General features: G+C 41.9%; 1 protein-coding gene across 11 annotated transcripts in view; it reads left to right on the plus strand.

Annotated features, from left to right (window-relative positions):
* Positions 1-12519, plus strand: part of LOC114644775 (NACHT, LRR and PYD domains-containing protein 12-like) — an 86395-nt gene that overhangs the window by 34823 nt on the left and 39053 nt on the right. For all 11 annotated transcript variants that reach the window (XM_051921667.1, XM_051921670.1, XM_051921663.1 and 8 more), the window contains 3 exons: positions 3439-3605; positions 3806-3980; positions 4869-4934. In XM_051921667.1, the coding sequence (XP_051777627.1) occupies positions 3439-3605; positions 3806-3980; positions 4869-4934 (408 nt within the window). The remainder of the gene's footprint in view (positions 1-3438; positions 3606-3805; positions 3981-4868; positions 4935-12519) is intronic.

A 12519-nucleotide genomic window follows, 5' to 3' on the forward strand; every position in this document is an offset into this window, starting at 1 on the left:
GGAGACCTTACCCCGATTCCAACGCTCAACTTCTGGGCCAGACAGACACCCACACTTCCATGCATAGACGTTTATATAAGATATATATATATATATATATATATATATATATATATAACATTTATAAGAAAATCTAAACACACAGCAGCCTTATTGATCTCTCTTGTTTGTAAAATCATTGAAATGGCGGTGCATGTCTGCCTGATTCTTAAGCCTGCCTGTACAACAGCACAGCGCTCTGAGCAACCCTTTGTCACACATCGCACATATAACTTGTTAAAAAATAAAAATGTGATATCTGTCTCTTTCATGAAGCAATAACAGAAAATGCTCCAACTTTCAAATTAGTTAATTACAGCTAATTATCAGTCAAACCAAATCAGTTAATTACAAACTACCTGAAGGGCCCTGAGTTGCCTTGAAAGCTGGCATGTTGTAATCTGTTCAGTTAGCCAATTAAAGGGGTCATTTTGCTTGATTTCTCATTGCATTCCTAATGGCTGACATGATACAACACCCTACTAAATCAGTTAATTAAGTCGCATCTGAATGTTATGCTATGCACACTGAAAAAAGCACCAAGATGGAAAGACGAGACAAACACAGAATGGGAGATAAGGCCTGTAATGTGAGTGTTTATTTTAAAACAGATCTTAGTCTTCTAACTTCTTAAAATAAGAAAGTGTTCATTTTACCACAATTAAAACACATAGAGAAACAGACTTAAAATATATAAGATTTTTCTGCCATTTAGATGTTTTTAATGGTAGATGTGTTTTATTTCGTGAAGATGACTGACTTACTAGCAGATTTAGACATCCTGGAGCCGACATTACAGATTCCATCAAAGATGAATGGCTCAATCCCAGTTCAGTTATGGGTTTAGAAGAGTCGGGTATAGAAAACGGACAAATGGAAGAACAGACTAACATCACAGTGTGACTGACTCTGCATTCAAAGATGCAATAAAAATGATTTTCTGTTCACTTCACTTCACTGCTGCTTACAGTACCTGAAATGCCAACTCCACAATAGTCTAAGTGTAATTTAATGATGTTCACATACTTCTCTAACTTTAACACAACTTACACATCAAGTTTGTGTTTTATAAATCCCAAATTCTGCTTAACAAATGGCTTACACACGTTTCCAGGCCCAGCAGTTGGTTGGTTTTCCTTCTAGGAGTCACAATGAATCCGAAAACATGAGAGAGAGAGACAGAGACCTCATTTGACTCCTGAACACCTTTACGTTTAAATGCTCTTCTAGTTTATTACTAATACTAGAGACTCGGCGCACGCTACGCTGCGCGTTGGATGACCACAGTTGAAGGACTCCCTGTTTAAACGCGGCTGCCAGTCGTGAACTGGGTCCTTCATCGCACCGCATTTGATTTTTGCATGGGAAACAAAATTTCAAAACAAAACCCATGATTCACGAAGTGTGGGACGCAGACTAATCAGAAGGGGTTTCAGTTGCCTTTCGTTGTGCGGTAGAGACGTGTCGTTGAGCTAATCTGTGTGAATGCTGACTGTCCGTTTCTTGCGAGCGACTGGCACGCCTTTGTCTCTTTGCTTCGTGATGACGCTGTAATGTGTCCTCTCTCGCAGCAGCAGGTTCAGTTGCCTTTCGTTTCGGCATTGTTCGATAAGGTCTCCTCCGTACAAGTGCGCATGGGTATCTGAAGACGGAAAGGCATAGTGGGCCGGAAGGGAGAAAATAGAAAATCGCGGCTTGAAACACACGAATTGGTGACCAGGGGAACCATCCGACTCAGACGCGGGGCTCGAAATACTCACGTGCACAAAGGGGAAAGAATGGAGGGGGGTAAGCAGGAATTCTGAGAGGGGAAGGACTGGGGCTTTTCTACGGGGGTGGCTATACAGCCAAAAGGAACCTGGACCCGGACACGGACACGGACGCCACGATGGCTTTTATTATATAGATAAATGTGTAGCTACCTAAAGTTGTACCACTAAAAGGTGAGTGGCAGGCTTGTTAGTACCCATCAGTCCCTTGTATGCAGGATTCATTAAGTCAACTGTTCAGAGAACAACAAGACAACTTTAAAAATCACCTGACATACAAAAGAGGCATTGCAGCCAATTGTCTAAAGAACGGGGGGCTTGTTCTTCAAGAAGTCCAAACTTATTATGAAAATTACCCCAAAAGCCAACTCTGCCAATTGTGCCTCATCTTCACCACTGTTGTGTGTGCATTTTGATTGGCTGAGAGATGACATGAAAAATAGGAGGCCAACCTGATTGGATGCATCAACATCACATGACATTGAATTGCCACTCACCTCACTCTTCAAACATTGGAACAGCCGACCATTAGCACCTCAATAATCAGACATAAACTGACAGGCTGATCCTGTGACGTCGCTGTTTCAGTTCAGTTCAGATTGTTTTGTCTGTCGCTCTTCGTGGAGTGCAGGCTTATAGACGTCTTATATTATAGACGTCACAAAATCATAATGCACACACATACACTGATGAAAGAGTTGGGGCGTTAAAGTTAGAAAAAAAAACATTTACTGCTGGAGCAAAAGTTGGTTGTGATGTGAGCCAGTAGCTCTACTCCTGTTTAGGACAAGTTGGCATTGTCCCATTTGGCTTGGCATTCTGTGGCACACAAGGCCAGATAATCAGAATAAGAAGAGGAGCAGAAAGCTGACTGCACTACCACCACCTGAACAGTAAAATGAAGGGAAAAACTGTGAATCTACCAGCATTGTGGTCATCTGAGGCATCTGAGAATGAAGACATAATTTAAGGATCAGCTGAAATGTCTGTGGAGACTCCATCACACAACAAAAGGACATTCATGGTTTAGGCTTGAAACCCCAAACTGAACTCTGGTTAAATCTGATGAGCAAATAAAGCACCGGATCTGTGACTGGAAAGGACCTTTGATTCAGTTTTATCACCATAGGCTGCTGTTTCTTTTAAAGTCATGAATGAGCATTTCTTTTGGAGCTGGAAGCTGACCACACTATGGTGACCAAGACAGCTGTGATCTATGAGCCTTGGAGATCAGAGCTCATTCAGTGAGCTTTGTGGTCAGTGATTGAGTGTCTTGATAATCATTTTGTTGATTAGGTGGTCCTCTCTTGAAGTGATATTACTAACCGAGCAAACCACACTGGCTATCACAGACTTGTAGAACATGTAAAGAATGTAACTACTCATATTAAAGGAGCAGAGTCTGCTCAGTAAAAAGTGTTTCCTCTGCCCTTTCTAATATACACCAGCTCCACTGTGTTATGAGACCAGTTCAGCCTGTCACTGATGTTATTCTCTCATATTTACTGTGTGAATAGATGAGCCCACTAGTTAGGACTGAGAGAGGTGGTCATGTCAGACTGAGTTCTGATCCCTGAGCCTCCATCACACCTGCATCTCTGAATTTTCATCTTTACTCTTTCCATCTCAGGTTTAACACAGAGGTTTCCTAAAGTAATACAAACCTTCTCTCATGAGGATCTCCTCAAGATCACAGAGTTCTACAAGCCCTACCTGGCTTATGTGATTAAATACGACATCAGGAGTATCCTGCAGAACCTGGCCACCAAGAACATCCTCACCAATGATGAGGCCAAGGTAGGCAGGTCTCTCTGTTAGTACGAGGCACAGAGAGCTGAGCAGAAATGGTGAGCTCAGGGGAATCATCTGGGACAGCCCAACCCTCCATAGCAGGTCTTTCTGTTATTGTGAGGTCATCAGACCCTACTGACCACTCTGCTCTGCTCCCCCAGTGGTCTTTTTTAAACTAGCCTTCTGGTCACCCACTTGTCTTTCAGAGATTCAAAGCCAAAGAAGCGGGTCAGGGGCGGGCAGGTGTGGAGTCCTTCATCAGTGACATAATGAAGAGGGACAGTGTGGTGCTGGTGAGCCTGTGGGAGGCACTGGCTGAAGAACTTGTGAGATTTCCTTCACCAAACATGACAAGAATACTGGAGGAGGTGACAGAGGGCGGTGAGTTAATGGAATCTTGTGTGACAAGGAAACACTGAATGTTAGAAATCACAAAAGGAAACAAAGTGAGGGTCACAGGAACACAAAACACAGCATTACTGTCTGTAGGCCACTGGACACACAACTGTCAGGTCCGTCACTTACACTGAGACGCCTGATTGTTGACCATCAATGCCAACCCTTCCTCCAGGTCCCCTCATTTTCTCTTTTTTGTGTCTATTAAAATCTTTAAAGTGGTCAGTGGTCCTACCATATTATTTAGTAACTGGTGTGCTACTGTCAACTATGTGCCACCTGTCATGATTGCACATTTAACTGGCATGTCGCCCCTTCTACATTTTATAAGCCTGCACCTACAGCCCACCTGGATGATCAGTAATAATATTTTCTTTTTCTTTACTTTAATAGAATGTCACAGATTCTGTTGTTTTCTGACACCTCTGATGTTGATGTGTGTAAATGTTAGCTTTAGATGCCCCCAGATATCCACACTCATGCTCATCCATGTTTCTTTCTTCAGATTTTCCCCCTCAAATCCCCATGAAGCTTGTTGTTCCCCTGAGGCCTCAGTAAAGAGTTCCTGCTCTCCACTTTGCCTCCTGCTCTCCTCAGCATGATAAACACACAATATGTCTGCTGTTCCTAATACTGTCTGGTGTGTCATTTTCTTGGTCTTTTTTCCTGGACAGTTAATTGCAGACCTCCCAATATGGACACACATTGCTGGTTTGTTCTTTACTTTCAGATGTTAACTCTTCATTGTTGCCAGACAAAGTGCACCTTCATTCTTGATATTTTCCTGGTTGTATACCTCACTGTGTACTTCTGTATACTTTTGTTAATCTTCCCCTTTACTGCTGTAACTGACTTTTCTTGTTATTTCACCAGGACCAGACCTCTTGATGAACATTCAGGCCAGTCTCCAGCCCACTCCCATTGACGATCGTATTAAAGGTAAGTCACTGGTCTTGTGTCTCCGGTCATCAGCTCCTCCATGACTCTGCTCCTCAGTTAGAACAATTGTGATGAGATCAGGCCATTCATCTCAAAAAGCTCACTAATCTTATTCAATATTTTTCAAAATAACTGTCAGCTTTTGAAGGGTCCTATAGTCCACACTTTTTCCTTGTGTCTGTTGTTCTCTTTCTGGAGAAAAATGTTAACATCTGTGTTGTCCATCTAATATAATAAAATTCATCCACCATAGAAATTACTTTCATAACGTTAAAACATCTTCATCTGCCTCTGTTTAAACGGAAAAGGTTGAACTCCTTCAGTCTCTCCTCATAGTGCAGACCTGTCAGTCCTGAATCAGCCTTGTTGATCTTCTCTGGACTTTCTTTAGCTCTGAAACAGACTTTATGTGCCTGAAGATCAAAACTGCACACAACACTCCAGATGAGGCCTCACCAGTGTGTCATAAAGCTTTAGTATAACCTAACGTGACTTGTGCTCCACATGGGGGCGCTATATGACCTGGCATCCTGTAGCCTTATTCTTGGCTTCTGTCCACTGTCTTGATGTAAGTGATGCTCATTTTTCTACAATTCCCAGGCCTTTCTTCTTTCAAGTTTCAGACCTCTGATTGTGTATTTTAATCTAAAATGTTTATTTCCTACATGTAACACATAAATCATTAATTTACATTAAATCTCATCAGCCACATTTCTGCCCAAACCTCTATGCTATCCAGATCCCTCTGGTTCTGCATTATCTACCAATACACTCAGTTTGTTATCTTTGTCAAAGTGAAGTGTCTGATCATTTTTTTTTATATTAAAAAGAGCATCACCCCCAACACTGACCCCTGATGACCACCACTGTTAACGTGATCAAGTTCTGATATGGTTCCTTTCCTCACATCTGTTTGCTTCTTGTGTTTGAGTCAATTCTATACCCATAGAACATTCAGGTAATTAATGTCTCCCAGAACTGTGAAATCCCCCTTTAAACTGGTGTTTTTAATATTATAAAAGGATGTAAATTGAAACTATTGATGTCATTAGGTGGTCTGTAACACACACCAGATATGAGTCCTTGGTCCCTAATGCTGTCTCATCGTACCAATCATCCTCACTAAGCTGTAGCTCACCGTCTAAATGAAGACGCCTTACATTTAAATTATATTTTATATACATGGTGACTCCCCACGCCTTTGTAATCAACATCTTTCATGATGAAGGGGCCTGAGTTTCCTCGTAAGCTTCCATCCATCCAGTTTCCAACCCGCTGAATCCGAACACAGGGTCACAGGGGTCTGCTGGAGCCAATCCCAGCCAACACAGGGCACAAGGCAGGAAACAATCCTGGGCAGGGTGCCAACCCACCGCAGGACACACACAAACACACCCACACACCAAGCACACACTAGGGCCAATTTAGAATCGCCAATCCACCTAACTTGCATGTCTTTGGACTGTGGGAGAAAACCGGAGCGCCCGGAGGAAACCCACGCAGACACGGGGAGAACATGCAAACTCCACGCAGGGAGGACCCGGGAAGCGAACCCAGGTCCCCAGGTCTCCCAACTGCGAGGCAGCAGCGCTACCCACTGCGCCACTGTGCCGCCCTTCCTCGTAAGCTTGCATATTGTAATCTTTCTAGTCCGCCAATAAACGGGTCATTTTGCTTAACTTCCCACTACTGCTATCTTCTTCTATAATACGCTACTGTGGCTGTTGGGTTGTCTGTCTAGGATTTTAAATCACCTGTAGCTCGCAAACCGTTTGACCTATTGACCTGAAATTTGGTACACATACACTATGTGACATCTAGTCTCCACTTTCAGTGATGATTGACCTCCAAGGATTTTCCTCTTTTTATTTTTATTTTATTTTAATGTAAAATCAACTCACAGCAGCAGCCAACAGGGCAGCTGTGTGGCACATGTGTACGGGCGCCGTTCTCATTCCCTACCACCTTCGCCGTCACTTCCCCTATTTCTTCATATCTTGAATCATTCTTGAGGCAGACTGAAGACTTAAGTGTCAGCTTAAGTGAAAAATTAAGGAAAATGTACTAAGTAATTGCAACACAAACACTGACTTAATCAGTTTTAACATGAAAAGATACCAACGGAAGAAGAGAAGAAGCGGGCCGCTAGGGTGGAGAAAAGACGAGCTGCTCAGGAAGGAACAAGCGCATCAACCTCCGAGCAAACGAATGCTAAACATAGAGAAAGAAAGAGGATGAAAACTATGAATGCTCAAGTCAAGTGTATTCACTGTACATTACTGGTAATATTATAGGTGCAGTGGATTCCAGGCATATTCAGACCCCTTCACTTTCTGCACATTTTATTTTGTTGTAGATTTAATTTGAAATGGAGAAATTGGCCATTTCTGCACTTCATTGTACATTCAATAACCCTTAACGAGAAAGTGACATGATGATTTTTAAAAGGTTTGCAAAAAAACAGTCAAAATCAAAAACTGAAACCTTTCATTTCTAGAAGTCTTTAGACCCTTTGCTGTGACACTCCATGTTGTGCTCAGGTGCCTCTTGTTTGTTTTCATTCTTCTTGAGATGTTTCAAGAACTTGATTAGAGTCCACCCATGGCCCCTGAATTGATTGGACATCCTTCGGAAAGGCACACGTGTCCTTGTGTTTCAAAGAGTCAACAAATTAAACTGCATATCACGACAAAAAACAAGCCATGAAGTACAAGGAACTCTCTGTACAATCAAGTTGTGGTGAAACATGGAATGAAGCAAAGGGATAAAACCGTTTTTAAAGCTCTGAGTGTTCAGAGGAGCTCAATGGCCACACTTATTGTGTATTTGGAAGAAGTCTAAAAACACCTGGAGCCTCATGCATAACGGTGTGCGTAGAATTCACAATAAAACATGGTGCACGGACAAAAGTGGAAATGTGCGCACGCACAAAAAAATCCAGATGCTTAAATCTGTGCGTTCGCCAACTTCCATTACTTCTGCTCCATAAATCTTGGTCATTGTGAAAAGTAACACTTGTGCACGCGCCTGCCGCCCCACCCCAAACTCCTCCCAGAATTACACCTCTTTGAATATGCAAATCAATATAAATAGCTCTTAAGCTCAGCGTTCTGTGAAAAGACAATGGCAAAAGTATGGGGGAAAATAGAAGAATTTCAGCGAATACCAAGTGGAGGCAAAGAAAAACGTACTATTTGTTGGTTTAACCCCTTAACCGCCCTCTGCCGGATATATCCGGCACCGTTGTTTTATTGCTAACGCCATACTGCCGGAATTATCCGGCACATTTGCCTGTGGTTATATGAATGCCTGGCAAGTAGTATAACTGACGGTTTGGCGTGGGTATTATTACTACGTTGTATTTCGACAAGTCTGTGGTTGTTTTGGCCGGTTATGTGACGTGATTCGCATGTAACAGCTGTGAATATGGCGAAACGTAAACTGACTTCAAGTGAGGCTTTGCAGGCGATTTTGGACAGTTCTGATCATGATTGTAGCAGTTCTGAAGAAGATTTTAGCGACAGTGATGAGCAGCAACGTGCGCTGCATGATACTGTGAATGAAGACGCATCGGATGACGGCGATGAGTGGGTGTATCCCCAGCATCTCAGCTGGGCTGCTGCCCGTGGTGAACTACCTTTTCTGCATTCGTTTGAGGGAACGTGTGGCTTTACTGTTGATGTAAACAATTACACTGCTGAGCAGTTTTATGAGCTGTTTGTGTCACCTGATTTGATCAGACATTTTGTTCATCAGACAAATCTGTATGCAGCACAGTTTATTGAGAAAAATCCCAATTTACCTCCACATTCCCGTGTTCATGCTTGGTTTGACACTGATGAAAACGAAATGAAAAAATTCATTGGGATTTTGATGTTGATGGGAATAATCAGAAAACCAGATATTGAGATGTACTGGTCTACAGATCCTATGTATGCAACACCTATTTTTGCAGCTGTCATGACACGTAACCGATTCTCTTTGCTGCTGAAATTCTTTCATTTGAATGACAACAGAAACGAGCCAGATAAGAAAGATCCAAACCGCGACCACTTGTTCAAGCTACGTCCTTTGATTGATCATTTATTTGAAGCATTTCAGTTGCCCTACATGCCAGGACCGTCAGTTGCAGTTGATGAAAGTTTATTGTTGTGGAAGGGCCGCTTACAGTTTCGACAGTATCTACCATTGAAAAGGGCACGGTTTGGTATCAAGATGTTTTGCTTAGCTGAGAATTCAGGTTACATTTATAGATTTCGTGTATACACTGGCAAAGAAGATCCTATGAGTAGTATTTCAGCAGTGTTGCCAGATGAATGTAAGGACTTTGGACTTTCAGAAAAACGCTGTCATGTCTGTTCAAAGAAGGGTCAGCGTAGAGACGTCAAGACCTTCTGCTCAAAGTGTCCCAGCAATCCAGGACTTTGTGCAGTTCCCTGCTTTGGCCTGTGGCACAGCAAACTCAAATACTGGGAATGAAACTATGATTGACTGAACTACTTTTGACTTTTCAATTACTTTTGACTGTTCCGTTTTTGTAGTTGACAATAAATCCAGAAGCCTGAGAAAAGGTACATTTTGTGTTTTATTATGTGTTTGCCCATTTCTAGAACTTGCACAACATTTAGTGGTCAATACTGCTTGAATAAATGTAAAAAATGTAAAAAAAAATGTAAAAAAGTAAAAAAATGAAAATTGTTAAGATTTCGCCTGGCGTGGGGAATATTTAGGGAGTTGGCGGTTAAAGGGTTAAACAGTGATATGAACAACAAATGGAAATTGATCGAATGACATAGAGTGTTGAAGAAACTCGAAAGCTCAAGTTCACAAAGTTGCACAGTGCCTGAAATAAAAAAGACGTTGTCAGATATCAAAGTCGCCATGAAAAGGGGAGTTGTAGCCCACCGTCTGAGTGTCGTATGAAAGCTTATTAGGGTACAGAGAAAAAAAAAATTGGGACACAGGGGGGAAAAAAGCTCTAAATGTCAACTTTATTCTCAAAATTTCCACTTTGATCAGGTAGTTTATTTTGTCATAAAGTAGAACATCATAAACTTCATCTTAAAATCGTTTAATTTAAGCAGCTATGATATTTGGAATAGTTTGGCCATTCCGTGGACCATTATATTGTTACAGGTTAATTACAATCAGATGCCTTAAACTAATAAACAATATGCGGTCAATTTCAGTGTATTTGATAAAGCCACGTCAGGGGTGTGGACCTAAAAAAGAAAGGCAAATCACACTTGAACAAAAGCATTGATTTGACGCTGGGTGCCACCAGTTTGCAAAACAGAGCAGAGAACTTGTGTACACCAAGCATTTAGCTGGTGTGAAAATGTGCACGGCTTTACGGCAAGTTTAGGCTTTATATATCACAATTGAACGTGGAAACAGGAGTACGCAACATTTACTGTTTATACATGAAACCCCAGGACTCTTCATGGAGACTTTTCTATCCATCCACAATGAGTAGATAGGCAGGAAGGGCCTTGGTCAAGGAGGTGACCAACAATCCCACAATCATTCTTAGAACTTCAGAAGTCCTCTGCTGAGATTGGAGAACCTGCCAGAAGGATATCCATTTCAGCAGCACTCCATCAATCAGGCATCTTTTGGAGATTTCCTAGATGGAAGCCCCTCTTAATCAGAAGGCATATAAAGAACTCTGAGAGCGTGAGGAAAAAGAGTCTCTGGTCTGGGGAGACAAAAACTGAACTCTTTGAGCAGAACTCCAAGCACTTTGTCTGGCAATGACCAGGTGCTGTTCATTAGCTGTTTAATACAATCCTACGGTGAAGGTTGGTGGGGACAGAATCTTGGCATGATGGTACAGGGACAGGGAGACTGGCCAGAATTGAGGGGATAAGGAATGCAGCCAAATTCTGAGAGATCAATGAAGAAAACCTGCTGCAGAGATCACTCCATACAGTTTTTTCAATGTATAAACTCCACAACACTAGAGTGGCTTCTGGACAAGTTTCTGAGTGTCCTTGAGTGGGCAAACCAAAGCCCAGTCTTACACCCCATAGAACATGTGTGGAGAGACCTGAAGATGGCAGTTTACAGACAGTTACCATCTAATCTAGACAAACAGACAGATAGATAGATAGATAGATAGATAGATAGATAGATAGATAGATAGATAGATAGATAGATAGATAGATAGATAGATAGATAGATAGATAGATAGATAGATAGATAGATAGATAGATAGATAGATAGATAGATAGATACTTTATTAATCCCAAGGGGAAATTCCAATCTAATGGAGCTTCATAGGATCTACCAGGAATAATGGGATAAACTCAACAAATCCAGGTGTGCAAAGCTTATAGAGACTTAGCAAGAAGATTTGAAGCTGGAAATGCTGCCAAAGGGGCTTCTTCAATGTATTTAGTTAAGTGGATAAACACTTGTATTAATGAGAGATTATGGTTTTTGATATTTAATAAATCCTGTTTTCACTTTGTCATTATGGGTTATTCAGTGTTAATGGACAGGCAGAAATGTCAAATGTATCTATTTAAAATTAAATCTGCAACATAGTAAAATTTGCAGAAAGGGATGGAGTCAGAATACTTTCTCAGCCCACTGTTTGTTCAGTTCCACAGAACAACTCATACAGTTTATTATTTTTTCATTGCATTTAATGCCAGTGATTTAAATGTATTACTCAATTATCTTTGACTCTTTGAGTAGAAACTTCTGAATTGATTCTGTGTTTGTTTTTACACTGTAGTGGGTATCCATTTATGTGAAATCAGGCCTGTCCTGGCCTCCCTGCTACCTTCTCCCCCACCCTGATCTTTGAGTTATCTATTTATATGTCCCACCTAACACCCCAACACCCACCACATTGGTGTCCCTCCTGATCAAATGTATCTTATCAAGTCATCCCAATGCCCCATAAACCAGTACCTTTCTGTCCTACCCCAGGATGAGACATGCATTTAAACTTTCTAATCCCCTCAGTCTTATATGGACTGAAAAGTCAGAACTTTAGAAATGACCACCTTGTCAGTTCCACTCCTCAGTTTGGCACTTAACTCCTTGATTGTCAAAGTGTCAGTCTGTCCACACATTTGTCTTCTTTTCTAATATGGCCAATGAGAACTAAATCCCCCCCACTCTTGCCACCAGACTGTTCACCCTTCCAAGGAGGTGTCCCAACTCTCCATCAGGTAGGCAGCACACCCTACAAGAGTCTGAGCACACAAGAACACAAACCTAAATGTCAATCCCTGTAGAGACTGAGTCCTGTACTCTCACTACGTTTGTCTTTCTGAGGTGACTGGTTTTCAATTGACCCGCTGGAGCTCCTCCACCACAGAATTGTCAGAGCCACCGTCAAGCTCCACAGAGACCTGACAGTGGTTGTCAACTCTCAACTCCGGGTTGGAGCCATTGGCCAGTGTGCACCTGTAGCCTTGTGTGTACTGCATGTCCAACAATGACACACCTGTTTCTACCTGTCTGCTTGAAGTCTCCTCTCAGGTTCACGCTTTCCCCCTGAAAAACACCTGGGCAAGATCTGTAATCTCCTACTGCACCACAGGTTAGCCACCTCCTCAAGTTCAGTGAT

The sequence above is a fragment of the Erpetoichthys calabaricus genome, assembly GCF_900747795.2.
Source record: "Erpetoichthys calabaricus chromosome 1 unlocalized genomic scaffold, fErpCal1.3 SUPER_1_unloc_2, whole genome shotgun sequence".
NCBI lineage: Eukaryota > Metazoa > Chordata > Cladistia > Polypteriformes > Polypteridae > Erpetoichthys > Erpetoichthys calabaricus.